Source organism: Aethalodelphis obliquidens, unplaced genomic scaffold (genome assembly GCF_003676395.1).
Source record: "Aethalodelphis obliquidens isolate GAN/ISIS:26980383/991018 unplaced genomic scaffold, ASM367639v1 scaffold3, whole genome shotgun sequence".
Taxonomy (NCBI): Eukaryota; Metazoa; Chordata; class Mammalia; order Artiodactyla; family Delphinidae; genus Aethalodelphis; species Aethalodelphis obliquidens.
In genome coordinates, this window is record NW_020837947.1 from 6,230,269 (window position 1) to 6,256,271 (window position 26,003).

The 26,003-nt window shown below is 38.3% G+C and overlaps 2 protein-coding genes across 12 annotated transcripts in view; one reads left to right on the forward strand and one right to left on the reverse strand.

Moving 5' to 3' along the window:
• Positions 1–26,003, forward strand: part of LOC113606908 (1-acyl-sn-glycerol-3-phosphate acyltransferase delta) — a 1,415,842-nt gene that overhangs the window by 539,817 nt on the left and 850,022 nt on the right. The gene's annotated exons all lie outside the window — the stretch shown is intronic.
• LOC113606985 (protein SET-like) lies at positions 6,192–8,607 on the reverse strand. Its single transcript, XM_027081857.1, is given in 1 exon segment — positions 6,192–8,607. A coding segment is annotated over 1 exon segment (879 nt). The 5' UTR covers positions 7,571–8,607; the 3' UTR covers positions 6,192–6,691.

Consider the following 26,003-nt stretch of genomic DNA (forward strand, 5'->3'; position numbering starts at 1 on the left):
ATATATATATATATATATATATATATATATATATATATATATATTTAAGTCAACAGTATGCATGCTAGCCCCTAAGACACTATCTTTGTTTGATTTTTCTAAAAACAGAGCCTGAAACGTAGTGTCCCAATGGTTCATTCAGGAGGTGATGCTGGGAATCACAGTGAGGAGCTGGGAACGTGAGACATGGAAGGAAGGAAAGCCAGTACAGAGTGGGTAGTTGAGCTTGTAGTGCACTGGACAGTTGGGGCACAATCTCAACAGGAATCTGAGAAACCATGGAAAATGCCTGCAGAATTGTCCCTCCAAAAGATGGGAAGCTGGAGCATTTATCTACCAATCCCTACACTCTGTTGGTTAAAGATTGCTTTTGGCTTCTTGGGGCTATGCTTCCAGCCAGGCTGTGGCTTCAGAGAAAGCCCTGAAGCATGGAAGCTCTGAGATTCCCTGGGGCTCTTGAGATAGGATACTGGGAGTGTGCCAAAAGCTGTGTACCAAGCTAAACTGAAATAAATTGGACCATGGGGATATGGCATGGGGCACAAAAGAGCATCTACTGAAGTCCACCCCTTATACTGCTCAGTTCTCCTGGGCTCCACATTAAGTTCACTTTGTCACTGATTGTTTTCAAGGGAGTAGCCTGTTGCAATCCCTAAAAATAGATTTAAGATAGGAGGCGTGGAAGTCCCCACTGTTGTACCTGGACTAAGGCCATAATTCATATTCATCAATAATCTTCAACATCCCCATTCTAGATTTCCTTCAACCTCAGCCAACACTTTAGCTGGAAGCTTTCTCACTTGGTGCATGACTCAGGCCTCCATTCCTGAGTGTCCAAGCCCTTGACAGACTATGGTAGCCTTCAGTTGAGTATTTACTGTTACTACCATATATAATCATCCACAGATGCCCAATGAATCCCCAGGTTCCAGATATACTCTGTCATGACGCCATTATGTAGTAGCAATCCTAGGTTCTCATGATTCTCAGGGCTGATCATTTCTCCCAGTATAGTGACTCATTTCTTTTCCTGCTGCAGGCAGAGCTCTAAATGACCAGGTAGTTATCATAACTTCAGGATCAGTTGAGTCCTTACTCTATCCTAGCTCAGGAACCAGGACCTCTCATAAGCAGTGCCAAGACTCGAGTGGATGAGAAGCATAAATTCTGTTAAGTCAGTCACTAGGAATCATGGTGAGAGGGGACAATTTCATTTTGACCTCTTGTTGCCCAGACCTTTTTATTCTAGTTTTTGGTGACACAACATCATGTATCAGTCACTGGTTCAGTGAATATACAGTATCTTAGGAATACCCAACCTGTCCCTTAACTAAGTATTAGATAGACCCTTCCAACATCCTATTCGGTTGGCTGCTTTCATGTGATACAGCATAGAATTGAATCAATGAAATCTTTCATCCTACTTCCCACTGTTCCATTTCCTTCACCATTAAAAGAGTTCTTCGATTCCATGCAATGGCATATGTGATCTCGTTTTGGTAAAGCAGGCATTCTGAGAGTGCTTGAATAGTGGAGCTGGCAGAGGCATTGATGTCAAGAAAAGCAAATTCTTATCTGTAGTATGAGCAATTCTGCTAAAGACGGGTTACCAACTCCTCCAGAGTAGAGGTTCCTATGTAATCAGCAACACTTTTAATTAATCCCAGGGCCTGGCTTTCCGCAAAGTGGACCTTTTGGCCCCAGACATGAGCTTTTTTAATGTTGTCAAGTAGACCCTTTCACTTTCACAGCTTGCCTTCATTTGTCCCTGAGAGCTGTGGTAGAATCATGTGTGCTAAGGGGATATGGCATGGGGTAGAAAAGGGTTTGTCACAGTCACTTGGCAAAATATTCAAACTCGTATTGTGGCACAGAAGCCCCAACCCCTATGATCTAGCCTTGTCCTCTTCTCTGATCCCACCAGAGACTCCACTGGAAGCTCAGCTTCATGTGGGAAAGGATTTGGTCAGTGTTGTTCACTTCCATACCTTCAGTATCTGGAACACACTATGGCCCTTGGTAAGTGCTAGAAATAGATGTGAATGAATAAATCTTATAACCAAGCATTCCTTTGCTCGCTGTGTTCCAACCGCAACTGTCCTTCCTTCTGTTTTTCCAACTCAGAAGCTCATTCCCTCCTCAGGGGTCTCTGCATGAGCTACCCTGCCTGAAATGCCTTCCCTCAGACCTTGGAATGGGCAGCACCTCTTCATCACTCTGTGACCAACTTCAATATCACTTTCTCAGAGAAGTGTTTTTGGTCACCTGTTTTAAAGTATCTCCTTCAATTACTTCTTAACACTTATTTATATTTTATAGTTTGGTATCATTTATGATTAGCTGAAATTGTCTTGTTAATTTGTTGAGATGATCTGTTTCCTCCTACTAGAGCAGAGTGTGTCTCCTATTTACAGCTGTTTCCCTTGTACCTTGACACTGACAACAATGCAAGGTACTCAATAAATATTTTATTAAATGGTTGAAGAGCACTATTAACTTAACTCATGAGGAAATACACTTCTTGTTGGAGGGTTTTGCCTTTCTTTGAAAAACCATGTGTTGCCCCAGTTGATTATTCTTCACCAAATATTTGGCAAAACTATTGAAAGTGATGCACTGTACTGTAATACCCTGGTCTTCCTATAGAACATTTTAATACCTAAGAATAATATGTGTACCAACCCATTCTTTCACACAGTGGCTAGTTGTATTGAGAGGGTGGTACATTTGGTCAATAACTCCCCAATTTTTTTCCCCACATCTTTTCAGCTCTCTTGGATGATTGCCTTTTTGCCCTAAAAGATGGATAGACATTTAGCATAGTCATTGGTCTAGTTGGGAGGCCTTGGTATTGAACACTCCATGAAGAAGCATTTCCAACCTGCACATTGTAGAGTTCAGATTAGGGAACAATTAATCTCCCTCTGTAAACACTAAGAAGGAACTCACTTAGGCTCTCAGCCACACTTCCTTGTTATGGAGAGAATCATCACCTCAGTCATCATGGTGTCCCACTTGGCTTTCTTCCCCTGTTTCATAATCCTTAAACCTCTTTTCTTTTTCCCTCTCTCTCTCTCTTTACATTCGGAAGCCTTTTTTAAGGAACTCTGCAGTGTACCAGGAGATGGGATTTCTAGGTTATATTTAGATATTCACACTGTGAGGTTCTCCCTTCACACTTGGTCTAGCTTCCCATGCATAGAAAGCTACAATAACCTTTTTCTTCTCCCAGATAGACAAGCTAATTACTTCTCTTGTTCGTCTTTATGCACAGTCTTTTCCGTAAAATATATTTAGGTTTCTTTGGGGTTATTGCATTTTTTCCCTTCAGCGTATTTTTCTTATTCGTGTCTGCATGTTGTCATAATCACCTTTTTAAAAAAATGAATAATTATATAAGATATTTTGGGGGTTTCTATATTCTTGTTTCAGAGGCTTGATTTATAAACAGCTTCTTTTTTGCTGGGCTTTTTATGAGTATCAATTTTTAAAATGTGCTTTCAACTGAAGTTGTTAAACCTATTGAAACATAGACTTTAGTTCTCTGAAGATCTAGATTTTACTTGCTGTCAATGCAACTAAACCTCAGTCTTTGCCATCCTGAGCAGCATTTAACAGTACTCAGTCTTCTGCATATATGCAAAGGTTTGAGTCCCTAAGTCTTAAGACCTCATTTACTCAGTCATTCACAGTGAAGTATATATCAAATGAAATGAACCAGCTAGTTTCTAAATGTGTGCAGCTCCAGAAAGAAGCATACATTTTTATTAGCTAAAATCATACGAGACTAAATCATACCAAAACTACATACTAAAATCATATAAAACCAATCTTTTGAAGACAAAGGGGACTTTAACACCTACTTTTTCCACACACAGATTTGTTCTGCGTCTGGTTCCAGTGAAAGCTGACTATTTCTTACGAACTCTAGACTAGTTAAGTTAGAAATGGCTTACATTGTTGATGTTGACGTTGTTCCTGTTCCAGTAGGAGTACATTACAGAGGGCAAGATCGACATCAGAAATGGCGCATTTTAATGGATTTCTAAGAAGAGAAACAGTTGTAGATATTCACTGATGCAAATAACAGTGATGTAAAGCTGGTCATTTGTTTTCTTTTATTTAAAAAAATATTAAAATGATCCAAGGAGAGTGAAAATCAGGGTCAGTCCCTGCATGTCCAGTCTGAGCTCTATTTGAGGGCTTTCATGAATCAAATCTGCAAGTCTAAACCTGATACTTGGTTTTAAGGGTTAAGTGTACCTAAAATAATAATGTTAAAGTGATCAGACATTTTTGTGTAGAATAAAAATGTCTGTTGTTAGTTCCATTCTGTCTTATTTTGGTATGGTGAAGCAGGACCAACTAAAGCAGTATTAATTTCAGTCAAATTGAATAGAATGGCAAGGCTATGAGATAAACTGGGAAACTGAACAAACAGGATCCAAATAACAGTCCTTTGAAGTGAAAATTACTAGCATCGCTGCCGTAAAGTGTAATGTGCCCCTTAGCCTAATCTGCTTTCAGAAAAATAAGCCTGCTTCTTTTCTTTGTGAAACAAGGAAGTAAGGTTGGAGATGAAATGGACGAGAGTGTGAGAAGCTGTGCAGTGGAGGGATCCAGAGGGAAGAGAACAAGCATTTCCTTTCTGGGGGAAAGTCATTTATCAGAGAATAATGACTGAGTCCTGGTACTGTAGATCAGCGGTTCCTGGACGTGTGGATTTTTTTTCAAAATTATATTTTGAAAATTTTCAAATATACAGAAAAGTTGAAAGAATTGTACAGTGAACATTCATATACACAGGACCTAGATTCTGCAATTAATATTTTATTGTACTTTCTTTGTTACCTAAATATCCATCTATCTATCTCTAATCACTTACCAATCTGTCTTGGTTTTGAGGCATTTTAAAGTAAATTAGAGACATGATTACATGTCATCTCTAAATACATTGCTACATAATGAACACCACTATGTAGAGTTCAATACTTGTGTATCATTTGCTTTTTTAAAGTATATATATATATATTTTTAATAGATCTTTATTGGAATATAATTGCTTCACAACACTGTGTTAGTTTCTGTTGTACACCAAAGTGAATCAGCCATATGCAGACCTATGTCCCCATATCCCCTCCCTCTTGAGCCTCCCTCCCATCCCCCCTATCCCACCCCTCTAAGTCATCGCAAGGCACCAAGCTGATCTCCCTTTGCTATGCTGCTGTTTCCCACTAGCTAACTATTTTACATTCGGTATAGTATATATGTCAATGCTACTCTCACTTCGCCCCAGCTTCCCCCTCCCACCCCATGTCCTCAAGTCCATTCTCTATGTCTACATCTGTATTCCTGCCCTGCAACTAGGTTCATCAGTACCATTTTTTTGTTGTTGTTTTAGATTCCATGTATATGCATTAGCATACAGTATTTGTTTTTCTCTTTCTGACTTACTTCACTCTGTATGACAGACTCTAGGTCCATCCACCTCACTATAAATAACTCAATTTCATTTCTTTTTATGGCTGAGTAATATTCCATTGTATATATGTGCCACATCTTCTTTATCCATTTATCTGTCAATGGACACTTAGGTTGCTTCCATGTCCTGGCTATTGTAAATAGTGCTGCAATTAACATTTGTGGTACATGTCTCTTTTTGAATTATGATTTTCTCAGGGTATATGCCCAGTAGTGGGATTGCTGGGTCATATGGTAGTTCTATTTTTAGGTTTTTAAGGAACCTCCATACTGCTTTCCATAGTAGCTGTATCAATTTACATTCCCACCAACAGTGCAGGAGGGTTCCCTTTTCACCACACCCTTTCCAGCATTTATTGTTTCTAGATGTTTTGATAATGGCCATTCTGACCGGCATGAGGTGAAACCTCATTGTAGCTTTGATTTGCATTTCTCTAATAATTAGTGATGTTGAGTGTCTTTTCATGTGCCTCTTGTCCATCTGTATGTCTTCCCTGGTGAAATGTCTATTTCGGTCTTCCGCTCATTTTTTTTTTTTTTTCATTAGGAGACTTTTATTTTAAAAGTGTCATCTTAAACTGCAAGGATGTCCGTTAAACATCACAATTAAACATGCCAAAGGAGAAGCCATGTTGTCGAAATGCCCACTTAACCCACCCAAACATCTCAAACCCACCCTTTGCTGACCTTCTATAATCCCATTTTTTTAAGTTTTTTTTTTCTTTTTTTAAACAAGAGAAAGTAGACAGATGCATGTTGGTAAATGCTAACTGTCCATATTCACATAGAGACACAGTGTAATCTCTGAGCCCAGTATACAGAGAAAGGAGGAGAAAAACTAGAATTCTATGCACTACTACACAGGGACCTAGCACCCTCCAGCTTCCAGCAGAGCTAAGGGAGCAGAAGGTTTTTCTTTTTTCCCACAGAGCATGGTGGTGTTGATTCCATAAAGTTTTTGTTGAGACAGGAAGGGATAAAAATGAATTTGGAACAGAAAGGGGTAGAGATTCTTTTCCCACTGAATTCTGCTCAAGGTATTTCCCCCCAAAATAAGTTGTGAGCCATGGTATAAAGGAGAAAAGAGACCTCAAAAACAGGGCGACTGAGCACAAGAGGAGGAGGAGAAAAAAAAAAAAAAAAGACTGCAACTTGCTCCCAGGGACTGGAGAAAATTAACAGAGGAAGGTGGGAATCCATCAGTGTTCCATTAGTCATCTTCTCCTTCATCTTCCTCTCCTCCCTCCCCCTCATCATCATCTTCATCTTCTTCACCTTCAGCCTCATCCCCTTCTTCATCAATATCTTCCAATCCTTCTTCCTCTTCATCATCATCATCATCTTCTTCTCCTTCCCTTTCCTCATCATCCGTGTCCAGAACCAAGTAGTACTGTTATGGATTTGGCCAAATATCATCTTTGATGACCTCTCCTAACTCATCTGCACCTGCATCAGAATGACCAGTAAAGCAGGTGAAGAAGCTTTCTGGGTCCTCATGCTGTCTCTTCCTGCTGGCTTTATTCTGAGTTTCACTTGAACGTTTTGTCACATCCTTTCCGGATTTCCATTTGATTTCAGTGGACTTTGAAGATGGATCACCACTCTCATTCAGATGAAATTCTTTGGAGAGAACTTTATTTTCAGAGTAAGGGTTTTCATCAAAATAAACATCTATTCTGTAACCTGATTTAATATCTTCAAATTCTGTCACTTCGACTCTTGTCAAATAATGCAGCGCCTCTTCGTCCTCCTCCTCAAGCAGTGCAGACACTTGTGGATGGTTAACAAATGTTGTTACCCAAAAATGTGGGGTTTTGGTGAACAATTCCGACCTCTTCTGAAAAAATGGTTGGCGGAGTTTGTTATATTTCTGTTCTACTTTCAAAATCTCCTCACTGGCTTGTTCGTTAAGTCTGTCTATTTCATTTTGTACGTCATCAATGTGTTCAATTGCTTCTTGCTGTTCTTTTTCTTCCTTCGGCAAGTTCGGAGAAGCAGACGTTTCCTCTGGCCTGCAGGCAGGAGTCCTTCTCGGTTTCTTCGGGTTCTTTGCTTGGGGTGGAAGTGAAGACTGGTGTTCGGGGGCCATGCTGGGAGAAAAGCCAAGAATCCACCCAAGGGAAGAAGCTCGTACCAGGAGCTCTGAGAACTCTTCCGCTCATTTTTTAATTGGATTGTTTGGTATATCTTTCCAGAATCTTTCGTATATATATTAGATGCCAGTACTTTGTTAGATATATGTTTTATGACTATTTTCTGACAGTCTGTAGGTTGTTAATTCATTTTCTGTATATCATCTTTTGCTGAAGAGACATTTTAAATTTATTACTCTTTTATAGTTATTGCTAGAGTCTGTCAAAGAAACCTTTGCATAATCTCAAGTCATAAAATATTCTCCTATGTTTTCTCGTAGACGTTTTATAGTTGTGGCTTTTCCATTTATATTTAGGATCCAGCTCATGTTAATTTTACTACGGTGTTAGGTATGCATACCTATATGGATATGCACTCATTCCTTTCCCCTTGGTTGACTTTGTTCATCAAAATCAAATACCCATGTATGTTTAGGTCTATTTCTGGGCTCTAGATTCAAACTAACACCATTTCTGTATAAGGACACAGTAGAGGTATCATTAGTAATACTTGACAACTTTGAGTTTTGACATGATACCCTCAATAGATTTTCCAGGACCTTTGACATAAAGATCTGGAATTCCCAGCATAGGAGTATATTGCATAGAAAATACTTAGTTTCTAATATTATTTGTAAAAATTAATGTTACTTTTTTGTGGTAGAAATATCCCTCCACCGTCTTCATAAACTTGGTGGAAAACTTCAGACGACACATAAGCTTCTAATGTTGTTCTATAACTTACAAGCCTTTCTGCTATATTTCACTGTAATAAACATTTCAGTGTAAATACAATTTCTGAATTCCAAATGATGTCACTTTTTAAGATTTCTTTTGTTGTGTAACAAAATTCCAGAGTACCAAATAATTAGGGCGTTCCCATGCATAGCATTCACACTCTACATATAAAAAGTACAGGGCTTCCCTGGTGGCGCAGTGTTTGGGAGTCCGCCTGCTGATGCAGGGGACACGGGTTCGTGCCCCGGTCCGGGAAGATCCCACATGCCGTGGAGCGGCTGGGCCCGTGAGCCATGGCCGCTGAGCCTGCACGTCCGGAGCCTGGGCTCCGCAACAGGAGAGGCCACAACAGTGAGAGGCCCGCATACCGCAAAAAAAAAAAAAAAAGATTGTCCACTCGAAAACTTCTTTTGATAAATACTAATTAGCAAGTTTTCTATGACCATTGTAAAATAACAACTGTTACATGTCTACTTGATTTGCCCTAGCATTTCCACAACTAGTCTTCCATACTTCAGCAACAATCTCATCCATTTCTAAATGGGCATACTTTCTCAACCTCACATAACTTATTCATCTTTAAATGCCCTTTCACATAAATAATGTCTCTTTCATTTTCATCTTAGTTTCACATGCGTACATTCTTAAATGTTTGTCAGTCACTGAGCAGGGCTATTCTTCCAGGACAGTGGGGTTGGTTTAATTGGGATGCAAAGCTTGTAGCTGCATAGGGCAGGCACGTGAAGCCTCATTCCAGATTTGTGGGTGCAGAGCAGATGCCGGGCACCAGGGGCAATGGTAGACTGTTGTAGAGTGGATACAAATGTGCACAGCACTCCCTCTCTTTCACTCACATTCTCCCCTAGACAGCACTATTGGACCGAACTCTGCTTTCTAAAGGCATCATGCCACGCTGTGGGGCTGCTCCAGGCGGTGCAATGTGTTATGATGCTTTTCTAGATTACTGTTCTGCTTAAAACTCATTTTTAAAAGAATGATTTCCTGACTGTTCCCATATAGTCAGTAGGAATTCTGTGCAGACGTTTTATCACTCAGATGTGGAAAGCATTACCTGTTTTTCTCTTTTCTCTGTTTCTGTTTTCTCTGGCTAAAAGTTATAGTACAAGTTATATTTTTTCCCTCTTTATACCCTGTAGTATTTATGGATTTCCAGAATGTCCCTTTGGCTTAAAATGAAGCAGTATGTTATACAGATTAGGAGCTATAATTGTTAGGAAAATGCTATAGGGCTTTTTAGCAAGTTACACATCACATTTGATTAATGAGAAATAATGGTAGACAGCATTCTTTATAGAGAAAATGTATTTATCATATTTCTTTCCTTAAAATAGATGTGATTTAACAGGTGAAATGTCCTGTGATTCCTCTCCTTCACGCAGACATAAAATTGATAGCCTCTTCCATATGGAAAAGAGTATGACATACACAGGAAGTTAGAGACATTGACATAATTGTCTTCAAAGTACAGACAGGCCTGGCACTTTGAGAAATTTTAAGTCGGTATTCACTCTATGAAATGATGGAACATAAATGAATAATAATATTCCCGAGGAACTGTAGTCATATGAGGAACTTTCTTTAATGTAAGTTGCTAAGATTTAGGGAGAATCATTTGTGTATTTGTTTGTTTTGTATGTTAACAAGTTTTATGTTTGCATACAAGGAAGAAGTGTCTCATGGAGATAATATATTACAAATTATGTTTCAGTTATAATGGTTGATTTAGTGAATTTTTTAAATTGAAGTATAGTTGATTTACAATGTTGTATTCTTCTGTACAGCAAAGCAACTCAGTTATACAAACATATACATTCTTTATATATACATATAATATTATATGAATACATATTTATATTCTTTTCCATTATGGTTTAAATACAATTTTATCTCTACTTAATCAAAGCTTGTTGATTGCCTTTGAGAGGATAATATTCTACCTGTGTTAGGCAAGCATTCGTAGATGGTGCACACTGCCTTCCCAGGGCCTATTTGCTGTTGTATACCAAGCGTCCTGGTCCAGTGTCCCCATCACACTCTGCAGAGGATTGTGCTCTCACCCATTCTGTAAGGAGACCTTGTGTGCTCACATGGTCAGACGTGGCAGACTCCGTGGATAAACCTGTGAGCTTTAGTAGCGAGGTACTTGAACCTAGCCAGACTTCTCTCATACAGTCTCCTCCTTGGAACCTGGGAAAAGAGCTAATGCTGGAGTAATGTATCCTCCCTCAAAGTTGAATTGGGTGGGTCAAGAGCCACCCTGTCCTCTCTACTGGAGGGATTCTGACACTCATTCTTGGGAGAGCTCTTCCTTAGCTTGGTCCTTTTGTTACCTCTGCTCGACAGAAAGTACCATCTTAAGGGATAGTTCCTTAAGTTCCAGCATGGTCAGATGCTTCAAATAGTTCTCAGTAAACTGGATAAACAAATAACAATTGTCCCAATTTGGGAACTTTTAGGGGCATTTGGGGATATCTCTTATGGTGAATTGTTCCAGGATAATTAAAGATACTTTCCTGGAGACATTTTTCTTCTAAATAACAAGTTACTTTGGGAAAATCTAACTGATCATTCTATTATGCCTTGTGATTCTTGTTAGTAAGCCCATAAAAGTATAAATAATCACAGCAAAACTGCAGACAGCAGGAATTCTAGTCACTGGCAGAGATGATGCCAAATGAGTGCAATGTGATTCCTCTGGAAGATCCAAATCCTGAAGGTGTCCTCACTACATTTTGTGGAATGTACGACCTCATATTGATATATTCAGTTGCAAAATAATGTCATGGGGAAAACAAGACATGCAGATATTCATGGGTCTTAGGAAACCATTCATCTCTCTCACTGGAACCTGAATATTAAGTCTAGAACCTTCCTTATCCCTACAACATCCATTTACCCCATAAAGTGACCTATTTATATTGCCATTAAGCCATCCTTAAGATTCTATTTTGTCACTAATGATTAACAGTTAGTTTCCTAGATTAAATACATTTCCTAGATTATATTTTTAGAGAGAATATATAAGCTTGATTAAAATGTCAATCCAGTAAATATTAATCTTATTCCTACTATGTGCAAATTACTCTGCTGAGTGCACTAGAGAATAAGAATGTAAGTAGTACCAAGTACCTGTCTTCATGGTATTTGAAAATCTAGTGATTGGGAGCAGTGCATAAATGAGGGTAACGTAAAGAAAACTATGGCCACTTCCATAAGGTAAGCATTAAGTACTATTGCATTTTAGAAAAGGAGTGCTCACATATGAGCATCGATGTAATGCTCATAGGTGATTACTAAATAAAAGGGAGTATTTAAGATGGACTCAGAAGATAAGTAGAATTTAATGGCTAGAGATGTGCAAGGCAAAGGCATTGAGATAGCAAATCATCTGATGTTTTTAAATGCAGAGCCTCTAAGGATGAGTATGGGAGAGTAATAGGAGGTACAAATGCACAGGTAGGTGGTCTAGGGTTAGGGCTAGGGTTAGGGTTAGAGTTAGAGTTACTGTGGATGGCCCTGAATGCCAGCATGGAAACTGACCTTAATCTGGTTATTAGAGGAGAGCTAATGACCATTCATGAACAAAGGAATGGTGTGAAGCCACTGTGCTCTCGCAGGAACACACTAGCTTGGGACTGGAATATGGACTGCAGAGAGGAGGAGACAGAGGAGACTGCTAATGTGGGACTAGTGGGAAGACTATAGTAGTCCCAGCAACAGGTAACAGGGACCAGGAATCGTGTTTTTAGGAACTGAGTCGCACAAGAAGGGGGCAGAAGAGAGATGGTCATGTGCAAGTCAAGGAAGTCAAGTCAGAAAAGAGGGGATGGGCAACCAAATTCTAAGGGGAATGTTTGCAAGAAGAGGTGCCTAAAGAAGACATTTTAAAAAATTCTCCTAGATGGTCCATAAGATTTAAAATGTCACCATGTGTAAAATGGTTGCAGAATATTTTAGTTCCTTCTCTACATCAAATAATACACATTAACCATAATTTTGGATTGTATTTAATATCCACATGAATTAATATGCATGAGAGGGCAGGCTCGAAGCAAGTTCAAATTTTATCCAGACATATAACCTCAAGTTTCATACATTGCTTTTCAGTGGGACACTTCTCTTGCTCAAGTAGGTGGTAAGCTTCTGAAATGTAGATGTTCTTTTCTTCTTGTAGACCCAGAACAGTGCCGAAAGTGAGCAAGCAGTAAACGCTTCATGATTCATTTATAGTTAAATAATTGTGATAAGTAGAACAGGTATTTGTGTTCTTTTCTGCTTTTATGCAATCACAATGACTTTGCTCACTTAAAACTTTGGCCTTTTACACTTGCACAAGATAAGAATCCTGTTTTAATGAGGTTAGAAAGGTAAGAGCAGCATATTTTCAATATTCAGAATCACTGTGATGGGAAACAGAGGTGCAGCATGTACTATTTCCTGAGGAGAAAGTAGAGACCAACCATTGAGACAGAAAACTGATTTAAATTAATTAATTTTTATCATCTTTATTGGAGTATAATTGCTTTACAATGTTGTGTTAGTTTCTGCTGTATAACAAAGTGAATCAGCTCTATGTATACATAGATCCCCATATCCCCTCCCTCTGAGTTTATTATTTTAAACTATATGATAGATCACATCTGTAATCCAGAAAAAACCTTCCTAATGGTATTCCTTTTTAAAATTTTAGTTATTTAGCAGAACCTTGTATTATATTACCTAGGTTTAATCAACTAAATAGAAATTATTAGAAAAATCTGTTACATTCTGACAATTATATTCTGGTCCATGAGTTGGCTTCTAATAGATGATCAAAATCAATAGACTTCTAGCAGGGAATCGCAAGGAAAAATATCATGGAAGAGTTTAATATTAAATCACATATTACATTAAGAAATTAATACAAATTCTCCTTATAAAATGCAAGCTTTTGATAAAATACAGAGACCACTAAAACCTCAAGTCCACAATATACATGATAGCAAAAGTAAGAAATTGAATAAGGCTACAATTTGAGGGAATGAAAAGCCGTAACTTTTTGATTGTTTCTTGATTCAAGACATCTAACCAGTTTTGCATTATGGTCTCAGAAATATCTGGTAAAACTGTTGTAGAACATTTTGAAATTAATTTAATCTACTTTCTGTGTAATAGTGCATTTTTACATTATCGAATTACAAATTATCCTGAAAGAGCATAATCTAGGCCTTTGGGATGTCTTTTGAATTTCCTCTGTACTAATTAAATTTCCTAAGCATTTATGGAGTACCTCTTATGTGCCAAGCCATTTGGTATATTCTTATGATACAGAGATCAATCGTGTTTTTCTCTGTGCCCTTAGAGTCCACCTTCTAGCAGGAACAGCTGTTTGGTAAAGCACTTCTAGAGAGCATGAGATCTACTTGCCACATATGAGGCATGACCAGAATGCATTACTAACCTTGATGAGGAAGTAGATCATTCCTGTAGGAGGAAGTAGGAGAGTTAAATTAGGAGGGAGAGGAGCAAGGTATAAGGGTACTCCGTAAAAACCAAACAAAACCAACAACTAGCATAAAGTCTGAAGCTCCACGATTTTTTCGGGATTCACGGAGGCGCTCTTGGAGATGGTGCATTGTCTGCAAATGTGTGTGGGACAGAGGTTTGGGAGAAAAAGTCAAGAGATAATAGAATTAAAAGGAGAGCAGAAAGGGGACCTAGGATGGGGAAGCAAAAATACAGCCCCCAAATGAGTTGGTAGTAGATGTTTTAAATCAGCCAGATTAAAATGTATCGTGAGGTTTAAAATGATTCCTGATTGCTAACTCAATAATTTAATCCTTTTCAGTTCTACCATGAAGAAATAATTAGAAATGGCATCAAAGATTAATGCATAGAGATTTTCACAAAATGTTATTCACAACCAGGAAGTACTAGAGACAACCCGAGCATGAAAGGGATGGAATGATTAGGCAAGCAAGTTTCCAAATAGGGCCACATGGTCTGGAGACTACAAACCACACATTCCTGACGTCCAGCTCTGTACCACCTGTGGAGAAAGGGAGGGAAAATTCTCCGCCTATCTTGAGTAATCTTACTTTTGGATGATTGGATGTAATTCCATCAAATAGTTCTGTTTTACTATATTTGCCAATCAATATAAGGATGTAAATATTCAAAATGTTGAGCTTAACGAAGGAAAAAGATCTAGGGGAAGGAGCATATTTGTGACTCATCTTACTCTTCCTGGCCAGTCCTCTCCCCACTTTTATTTATCGTAGATAAATCAAATCAAAGAATCAATGAAGGGTCCTGGTTTCCTTCAGCCCCTTACATACTGTAGACTTCATACATTCTTCTATACATACTATTGAAAACTGTTTTATTGTCACTTAACACCTTTTGGTTTTAGTTCCTTCTTTAATTGAATTTGTATTTCCTTTGGTTCTTTTTTCTTTTGTTGCTGAGGACTTAGCCAGGTCTGAAGATTTACAGAATGTGGCTCGTGTGATGAGCTTTGAAAATGGCTTCTTAGGATGGATGAAGGGAAGTTTTCCCAATAATTGAGATTGCAGTCAGTGTTTCAGTCCTTTGAGATCGTTCAGTTCTGTTCTTTTCTGCTTGATAGACTTTACCTTGAACGTTAGAAGATTTCATCCATGAAACTTACGAGATTCTACCTGGTGCCTTTCAAGTTGAAATTCAGTATTAGTTCTGTCTATACTCCTGGCAGGCAAACAGAGCTTCTTAAAAAGAAAATTCAAATACAATCCCAAATTCTCTGATGAGAGTAGATAGGAATTTTCATGGAACAGATTCGTATGAGCAGAATCAGGATTGATTTTCCCCTGACTTACTTGACTATTTAAATTAATTTTCACTTGATTTTTTTTTGTAATTAAAGTAGTGATGCCAAAATATCAGACGTTTGATGACTAAGAACTGTGTAGATGAAGAAGACAGTGTTAAAGAATAGTAAGCCTGTGCCAGGAGATAAATGCTACGTTTTATTCATCTCCCTGACGGAAAGTAATTTTTCTGTGCAAACAACTAAGTCATTTTGTTAATGATTTACTGAAAAGTTCATAAAGGATTTTGAAGAAGACTTCATCATCTGAAATCTAGAATTAGTATCCTTCATTTTAATATCTTACTGTGTGAAATAGGCTGTACTCTTACGTAATCATGAAAGAGTATTTGCCAAAGGAAGAAAAAATGTCTATATGTCAAGTTTCCATAAATATAAAAAAAATAAAAATCATTGTGCCCTATTAAGAAAGAGGCTATGAGTTTATAAGGAAAATAAAACAGGTTACTTCAATTAGTTTTTACTACTTTGGTCAGTTCTGATGCATAAATAACCAATTGTTTTTCTCTTCTGTTTTATATAACAATTTTTTAGACGCATCAAAAGTTAATAACAGTGAGGAGATAGACAAAGCAGTTCAACAAAAATAACAGGTGTTCAGGACAACAAATAGGACTTGTCCAGTGCCCTCTCCTAAAAACATACTCCATCTTATTTCAGTCCTTTTACTCTAGTTCTAGTGTCACTAGAGTTAAGGACTTTCAGTATTTTCTTAATATATTAACATTTTTTGTAAGGTACCACTTAAAAAGCAGTCCTCTCAGAAACCTATATTGCAAGATTTGGGGGCTGAATTGAAATGAATTTTTCATTCCTTATAAAAGTGAAACAAAATTTTCAAGCATTTTCTTACTTTTTTTTCCTCCCAGTTCTTCTCAGCTTTTTTTGTTGCTTACTTAGGGTATCCCTGTTATGTTGAATGAGTCACAGTGCAGGGTAGGTAGAAATCAGAATACACAGAGGAGACAGATGTGTCTTCAGAGGCGTTGGCCTATAACCAGCATCTTCCAGACTCTGATGGGAAGAGTACCAGCTCCTCAGTGTGCCCTCTCTAAAGGGTTTCATGGTCAAATAAATTTAGAATGTGCTTTACACTATTTTCCAGTCTTGGACATCTGCAATCATGTTAGCATTCTAAAAGCTCTATTTCATTTTTAAAGTGTTGATTCCTATTCATTTATAGATTTCATAATCCATGAATAAGTTGCAAATTGCAGTATAAAACTACACTGTCCTGGACAATAATGTAGAGTCATGACTGTCCTCAGCATTACCTGCTTATTCTTTCAGTGTCTTCACCTCATATTCCCTTAAGTACCGAGTCTTCATTCCTCCCAAAAGGGTCACTTATTACCAAGAAATACATATTGTGTTTCTCCAATATGTATGTGAAAGAACTATAAACTGCTGCGCCTGATTATTTGATCATTTACATCAGTTTTCACCTAATTTCAATGAGCTTGGTTAAGGTGATGGGGCTGACTAGTCTAGGAGTGATGGGGGGAAAATTAAAAGCTAAATTATGATGCTGCCTTGTTAGGGAGATTATTGTAGACTAGTCAAGAAGGGTGTTATGGAGAACACTGTGATTCAGCTGAGTCTAGAAGCACGAGGCAAACTGAAGGAGAATTAGGGAGCATTTGGAGAACTGAGGTGACACACATCCTGGGAGATTGGCTAACTCTGTGAGTCAGTCACAACAAGACCACAAAAAGCTCCCTGAGTGGTGTTTGCTTTTGGAAGGATAATATGTAGTTCCCTGGCATGAGTCACTTGGTGCAGGTCAGTCAAGGAAGAGCTTTTCTCAGAACCTCTCCAGTCCTACCATCTAGCAGCCACTAATTACACCTTGGGAAAAAGTGCTCTTGTCCCTAGGAGCTCCTGAGAAACCCTCATTATACAAAATCCCTTAGTTGTAATGGATCCCCAGCGTATTAAACCTAGGGATACCTAAAGCATTACAATTATCTGATTTTTTCTGCTTAATAATGTTCCACAGAAGAACTTTTTTTTTTTTTTTTTTTTAGCGGTACACGGGCCTCTCACTGTTGTGGCCTCTCCCGTTGCAGAGCACAGGCTCAGGACGCGCAGGGTCAGCGGCCATGGCTCACGGGCCCAGCCGCTCCGCGGCATGTGGGATCTTCCCGGACCGGGGCACGAACCCGCGTCCCCTGAATCGGCAGGCGGACTCTCAACCACTGTGCCACCAGGGAAGCCCAGAACTTTTTATCTTAGTAAACTAATCAATGTAAATTAATTATCATGTATCTAAGCATAGGAAGTGTTTATTATGTCTCATACACTTTTCATCTTATAGAAATAGATTCTTGCTCTATGTGAGGAAAAAATTGCTTTCAAATTAAACACATTATGTCATTTGAAGATACTTTTATCTTCATAACTTTTTTCATTCTCTCTCTCTCTTTTCTTAAAGTGGGATAAGACAGAAGCCTGTGTCCATTGGTTATGGTCCATGGTGAATTTTTTTTTTTTTTTTGTAAGACTGTGTGTTTCCAAAAGGAAAATTCCTCTGTCATTCTGAAAATAGTCTCAGGCATTAAAATATCACGTTCTAAAATGTCATTAATTCTCTTTTCTTGTGGCTGCTCAGTTTTCTTGTGAAAGGCTTCTATGGACTAGATAAAAGGAGGGGAAAATCACTTTTCGCCTAAACCTTATAGCTTCCACAAGAAGCTATTCTAAGAAAGGGCCCGGGAGGTGGAGGATTGAGAAGCTGCAAATATGGAGAAAGAGACTGGCATATGTTTAAATCATATGTTTCTGAAGTTTGAGCATGAAATTTCATTTTAGAAGAAGTTGCCCTTGGGAATAGAGGAATGAAGTGCTGGGCACCTGTTTGTCTGATGGCAACCAAGCTTGAGACAAACTCTGGGCCGACCGGGTTGCCCACCTGTGCTGCCAAAATACCCTCAGATTCAGCTCTGAGTGTGAACGGTGTGTGTTTCCTGAAGATTAGTGAAGAGACAGTAGAAGGTTCAGGTCACCTACTGAATCTTCTAAGCCCCAGTGCTCTCCAATATTCCAGCCATCTCTGCTTTTCTTCCTTTCTCTCTCTATTCTAACCTTAGAATCTCCTCTGCTCTCTCGTTTGCTTCACACAGATCTTCACTAGTGGCTTCTATAAGCTTTGCCAGTTTCTTTTACTTTTATTAGAAACTCGATTATATTATATAGTCCTCAGTCTCAGGTGACATTTGAGTGTTTTTATAGATTCAACCACCATGAATTAAAGCTCTGTAATTGTTTGACTTACTCCATCTGATGTGGGAAAAAAGAATAAACGAAACTGGACAGTTTCCTTAAAATAGGTAAATAGTTCACAATTTCCAGTCTGTATCAAGCATGAGCAAACCAGAGCTGCTTGAACATTTCCTCCATTCCTGGTATCTAGACAACAGGGCATTTCACCTTGACAAAGGCTGGCAGGCAAAGCTCTAACTCAGTTCAGTCTTTCTTTACATCATTTGAATGACATGTTAATGAGCCTTTGTAAAGGCAGGACCCAAATATGATTGTGCTGGATTTATTTTTCCCTGGTGCAGATCTTTTGCAAAATCCCTGCTGGGCTGCATTTCTTCTGGAGTGTGTCTTTTTTCAGAATAACAGCTTGATGTTCTTTTCACCTGAAACGGATACTGCCAGGGGTCTCCGTGCTCTAGAGCAGGCCTATAATAACAAGGCCTTGGTGTGGGGAGCCATGGAGATTTTGCCCTCAGGAACTAATTTACGCTCTCAAACTCTTGGGACAGCATATAAATCAGGAGTGAAAAATAGCAGAAACAGAAGAGCCCCCAAACTCAAATATTTTAAATTCACATTAAAAACATTTTGACAGTTTCTCCTAAGGATAAATTTGTACATTACAGATTTACCCATACTTGAGTTATAGCTGCGATGGGTCCTTTTCACTGTCATCGTCCATCAGGTAATTTTTAAAATATCCTCTATTTCTGAACTTACTGACATGTTTATTTTCTTTAAAGGACACTGCCATTACAGTGGGTTTGTTCGGTATTGGAAATGTTGCAAGAAGCTAGTTCACTGAATTCCCATTGTATTTCACTGATTCAAGGAATCTACATTTTAGGAGGTAGAATCTATCCAAATGCTATACTTTGGGTATTAAGATGCCTATGATAAAACCCATGGATGTATTTATAATGCGTAACACTTTCCACCACGAAGCATTCATTCACAGTGGGCTTATGTGTTCAGAGCAGTACACCCCAGTGTTCTCGGTGCTCCTCTAGAATTCCTGCTCGCCCATCAGCCTTATTCCCTGTAGACCCTCCCTCCCTCTCTTGGCTGCCTTTGCCGTCTGCACATTAGTGCACAGCACTGGATGCAGGCATGCTGCTTGTGCATAGATCTCTGTGTCTTACTTACAAATAAATAAGCAGGATTTTCTGTCCTGAAAGGGCCCGCACCCTGGCTGCTTACGTGAGCATGCTCACGTGCCAACTCACTTGGACCTGACGTCCTCTAAAAACTGATGTCAACTTCTGCCTTGGCAGGAAGTATAAAAGGAGGCTTTATTACATATTGTCTTTGCCTCTCAATTCATACCCATCATTGATGAAAATCTGACTTGTATCTCAGAACTTCCTAAGTTCCTGACTGCTGGTCTGTATTAGATCTCTATTACCCATGGCCGTTTGGCTTTTGGTAGGGAAGAGAAGAGGCATGGCTGACTCAAGAGTATATTCCGAATTACAGTTTCCTTTTGCGTGTTTGGCTAGCTGTTGCTCCTTTATTTTAGACCTCTTCCTGCATTTCAAATATATGGTAACTGATTATGTTTTTACACTCTGGCATATATCACCTTGGCTTTTATTTATTTGTGTGTGTGTATGTGTGTGTGTTTTGTTTTTTGGTTTTTTTTTTTTTTTTTTTTGTATTAACTTCATAGGATCCTTGTAAGGATTAAGTGAGGCTTAATAGCAAGGCTGCTATTACAAGGATCTCAAAACTCCCTGGCTTCTAATCATTGGTTTTTCGGCAGCTCAATTATTATCTGATAGTTATTTTATAGATGCAGAATCCACAAACGTAGTTAGTTGGATCACATTAAGGGGTGGTATTATCAGAACTATGACACCGTGATGCACCTGACTGTCCTTTGACATTAGATGATCCTCCAGGCCAGCACTCACTTGCAGCTGTGCAGCCTCTTCTTTGGGTTGTGCCAGAGACATATTGCTTCACTTTGTCTCCTTGGAATTCTCTCTTATACTACTCACGACTATCATCCCATTTTATTATTAATAAAGTATTTCTTCAGACATGTATAATACAATTACCGTGATTAAAAATTTCTTAGTTAGAATTATAACCTAGTAATGCCTCCCTAGGTATCAGGTTATCATGGCCATGAACGAGATCATCCCAAATTATCTCTCTGGTGATCCCTAATTTCATTCTTAAAAGTATGACTTAAGGGATTTCCCTGGTGGTGCAGTGGTTAAGAATCCGCCTGCCAGTGCAGGGGACACAGGTCTGACCCCGGGTCTGGGAAGATCCCACATGCGGCGGAGCAACTAAGCCCATGAGCCACAACTACTGAAGCCTGCGCACCTAGAGTCCGTGCTCCACAACAAGAGAAGCCACCACAATGAGAAGCTCGTGCACCGCAACGAAGAGTAGCCCCCGCTGGCTGCAATTAGAGAAAGCCTGCGTGCAGCAACAAAGACCCAACACAGCCATAAATGAATGAATGAATGAATGAATGACTCAAAATTGGGGTTAAAAGCACCCTGTCCTTACCTTCATATACTAACTACACCTTAAAATGGGAAGTTAATGTATTCTTGAAAAGTGCTTCCTTTTTTATCAGAAAAAAAATAACTATGTTTTCTAAATCTGTAAGATGCCATGAAATCATATTGAGTTGGGCATCTGGAGTGTTGAAGGGAGCTTATTATTGCTGGATCTGTTTTAAGGTGGTAATCACATTTGTCTTACATCTCTTACATCATTGCCACTTCCTTCTCTGTGCTGGATGCTGTGGGAGTGCCTTGTGTTTGTTCACTTGAGGGGGCAACATCAGTATAAAATCAACTAAAGAAAGGAATTGGAAATAGCCAACACAGAAGTTGTCTGATCCTGTATCCTTTTAGAAAAGAATAAATAGAATACTGACTAAACATTTATTTTCAGTTTTGTGTCATGATATACACAGAGGAGGGGATAGGGTTGTCTCAATAGAAAATATAGAACACATATGAAAAAACCTGGAGGTTACAAAAACTAAGTACATAGGAATATAAACCAAGGTCTTACATGTCAGTTCGGATGTTTTTAGCTTCATATAACAGCAGGCTCATTCATGACATGTAACAAGTTCAAAGGTAGAAAGATTCCAAGACTGAGTAACTAAATAGCTCATGGCCCAGTTTGACTATCTCTGTATCATGGCCCAGTTTGGCTATCTCTATAGTCTACTATCCTCAGTATGTGATGGCCAAATGTCTATGTGTATGCTATATACCAAGAGAGACAAGTTATCCCTATGTGTAAATATTCCCAGGCACAGTGGCCCTGGCACGGTCTAAGGCACATGAGACTTAGCACAAAATAATGAGGTGGTCCTCATTTGTAGAAAAAATAATTTCCCAGACAACTAAATCACTATGTGGGGAAATCCCTATTGTGTTATTCCATATATTCTTATTCTGAATGAAGAATTGTCTTTATCTATTTGAACACTGGCAAGAACTGTTGGCCTCTAGGTCATTATCAGATAGCTAAATGCTTAGAGCAGCAACATGCAGAGCTTTGTGTTTACATATATAAAAGGTATTTTAAAGGTTGTATTGCCCATGGTCAGAAGAAGAGTTCACTTTCATTAATAAACTGTATAGAAGTGAATACCTCCACTACAGGAAGGCTGCAGAGACTTTTCCCCATTGGAAATTTAATCTGATCTCTCTTCTAATTAGTGATTTAAAACAAATGACCAATGGGAATTATAGGGAAAAGCCTGAATACTTGATTAAGTTCTGAAAACTAAAATTGTTGAGTTGGTACTATGCTAACTTATCCCATCATGTATTAGCCCTTTCATGTTTATCCTCATACTTTCACTCAATTGTAGCCTTAAGTCTTACTGAAAAAAAGGAGCAAATGTGTTTCTTCACCAAAGCCGGTGAAGTGTTTATTGCCCATCAGGTATGTTTATCTACAAAGCTGGATGCCGTGGATAACGGAAATATGGCCAAGTCAGAGCAAAAATCCAAGATCACAGTGTAATGGAGTCACCTTAGCCCTTGGAGTCTGGGCTAATACAACTTTTATGGGGGGCAGAAAGCACTTCAAGCTGACCTAGATGCTGTTTTTGAGGTGCCAGTGGTCAAATAGGGCAAATACGTTTAAATGGCTTTGCTGATGTAAATAGAAATGGTTTGGCTCCAATAACATGAAATCCTAGGAAAATATATTTATTTCAGCAGCAAATGTACTAAAAGTAAACACGTAAAAATATTAGTCTGACCATCACTGAGCTATAAAATAAGAGTTTTAAAATTTTTCAGGGGATAATTTGGTTTTGCCTTTGGTTTCTCCCTTCATCAAATTAAATTCTATTCATCCTTCAAGGACTCAACCCAAATGCATTATTTTCCATGCACCTTTCATGATTACCATTTACCCAAAATCAGGGTATGTTCATTTGCTTACTCGTTCATTTATTTATTTGTTCATTCATTCATTCATTGCCACTCTGGTTTCCCTAGCAGACAGTGTTAGGAGCAGGGTTACCAGATTTAGCAAGTAATAACACAGGACACTCAGTTAGGTTGGTATTTCAGGTAAATAATAAGTAATATTTTTAATATAAGTATGTCCCATGCAATATTTATATTGTACTTACACCAAAACATTATTTGTTGTTTATCTGATTTCAAATTCAGTTGAACTTCCTTTTTTTTAGCTGGCAACTCTATTTAGGAATGTCAAGACTGAAGGGCAATTAAGACACTCTTGGAATATGTTAGGTGATGGAGAACCTCAAATAAAACAGTTAATGGAAAGATCAGTTAATAGAAAGGAGAGACCTAAAAGAAATTCAGGATGTAACATTAACATAAGCTGGTATTTTTTTTTTTAACATCTTTATTGGGGCATAATTGCTTTACAATGGTGTGTTACTTTCTGCTTTATAACAAAGTGAATCAGTTATACATATACATATGTTCCCATGTCTCTTCCCTCTTGCGTCTCCCTCCCTCCCACCCTCCCTATCCCACCCCTCCAGGCGGTCACAAAGCACCTAGCTGATCTCCCTGTGCTATGTGGCTGCTTCCCACTAGCATAAGCTGGTAATTGATAAATGTTAGTGGTGAAGGTGAATGGTTAGAGCTCTAGTTCAGGTGACCAAGTAGATTTTTGTTCAACCCATTTTACTTTTCCTTTTTATCATTTTCATCTGTATAATCTTTCTGAGTGAGGTTTTCTACTAATTAATTATTGTTCATTGAACCAGCAATGTGATGTGAAGTCAGACTGTCTGGAATCACTTCTTAGCACTGCCACTGACTTGAGTGACCCAAGGAGTGCTATTCAATCTCTGAATCTCTAGTTGCTTACCTTTATGTTAAGAAACATAGTGGGAATATATACAGCAAAATCAATTCCCACTGCTTTTTACAACTTTTGTCTTCTACTTTTTGTTTATATTCATCTTCTAATTTTTATAATGCATATAAGTTACCTTTTAATTAAATTTTTGAGGCTACTGATATACTTTGATATAAAATTATTTTACATAGTGGTTTAACAAAAGGTGCTGAAACAATTGGTTAGCTATATGCAAAAAAAGAAGAAGAACAACAACAAGAAAACAACTACTGCTACTACTACTTTGATCCATACCTTGTGCTATATGGAAGTATTAACTCTCAAAGTGGATTATGGGCTTAAATGAACACTTAAAACTATAAAACTTCTAAGAGAATACTAAACGTAAGAGAATATTTTTGAGACCTTAGGTTAGGCAAAGATGACACCAAAAGCACAACCCATTTTTTAAAAAAAGGTAAATTAGACTCCATTAAAATTAATAACTACTCATCCTCAAGAGATACTAAAGGCCTGAAAAATAGATTGCAGACTGGGAGAAAATATTCACAAATCACATCTGATAAAGGAATTTTATCCAGAATATATGAAGAACTCTGAATACAAAAGTAAGGGAAAAAATTGAACCATTTAAAAATGAATAAAATGTTTAAATAGACACCTCACCAAAGATACAAAGGTAGCAAGTGAGTTCATGATAAGATACTCAACATTATCAGTTAGTAGGGAAGTGCAAATTAAAACTACCATGAGGTACCACTACACAGCTATTAGAACAGCAATAACAAAAAAAATCAAACGACTGACAAGTATGTGGGGCAACTGGAACTGCTGCTGGGAATGCAAGGCGGCAGAGTCATGTAGACATACACTTACCAGATGACCCAGCATCCTCACTCCTGAACGTTGACCCAAGGGAAATGCAAACTTACGTTCACACCAAATTTATACGTTCAGCTTAAAGCAGCTTTATTCATAATAGCCAGCAACAGAAAACAGCCCAAATGTCCTTCAAGTAGTGAGGGGATAAACAAACCATGGTACAGCCATACAATGGAAGACCACACACAGACCGAAGGAAAAAATAGATGAAAACATAGAAAAATTAATTATTTAAAAATGCAAGTCGTATCAGTGACATTGTTATTCAGATTAGATTTGTCACAGGTAAATGGGAAAAAGACCAATATTGCAATGTGAATAAAGAATTTATGAGTAAAGATAGAATGAGATAGAGGGTATAGGAGGTAGACTGTTTTGGGCAAAAATGATGAGTTCTATATTGGGTCATTGTGTTGGTATTATCCTTGGAATGTTCAAATGGAGAATGATAGCCCTATCCTCTACATTTTTATAATGCATACCTTGTTGTGCCTTTAAACATTTATTTAATTCTGCCTTGTTTTATAGCCATTTGATATGTTTCCCCAATGACATTATAATCTCCTGGGGAAGGAAACTAAGTTTTACTCTTATTTATTTGTGTACACAATTAACACTTTTTTTTCAACAAAAGCTATTTTCTAAATCTATCACTATTACATGATGGTACGCAATTCATTGACTTCCGGGGTTGATTCAGTTGATCTGTTTGCAAAGACCCATTTCTTTAAACCTTCATCTCCTCTTACAATTCCATTTATAATACACCTGAGACTTTCACTTGATCTAATAAAGTGATTCTTACCAGGTGAACTGTACCATTCTTTATTTGAACTAACCTTGAGTATAGCTATGCATCAGTCACTGTGCCAGCCCCAGGTGGTATGAGTTGAAAGACACTGGCTTTGTTCACATGAAACTCAAAACAAGCTAGAGACAACTAGGATGGTCTAGTCATTAGTGTGATAAAAGAGGCATGAATGTAATTCATGAAACTAGAAAGAAAAGGCACCTAAGTCAGCCTGGGTGGTGTGAGTGGAGGTTTAAGAAAAATCTCTGCAGTGAATTTTGAAGAATGAGCTGAGATTATTTATACTGAATAGGTATAAAAGGCCACAAGAAACAAACAGCAGAATAGCTTTCAGCAGAACCTGGACACCTGAGATTTGCAGGATGGGAAAGTGGAAGTGGTTCAGCATGGCTGAAGCCAAAGTTTCATGAAGGGATGTGGAAAGACCAAAGATTGGGTAAGTCAGTGATTATGACAATGTGCAGTCACGGTAGAATTGGCAAGGCTTGGTGACTGA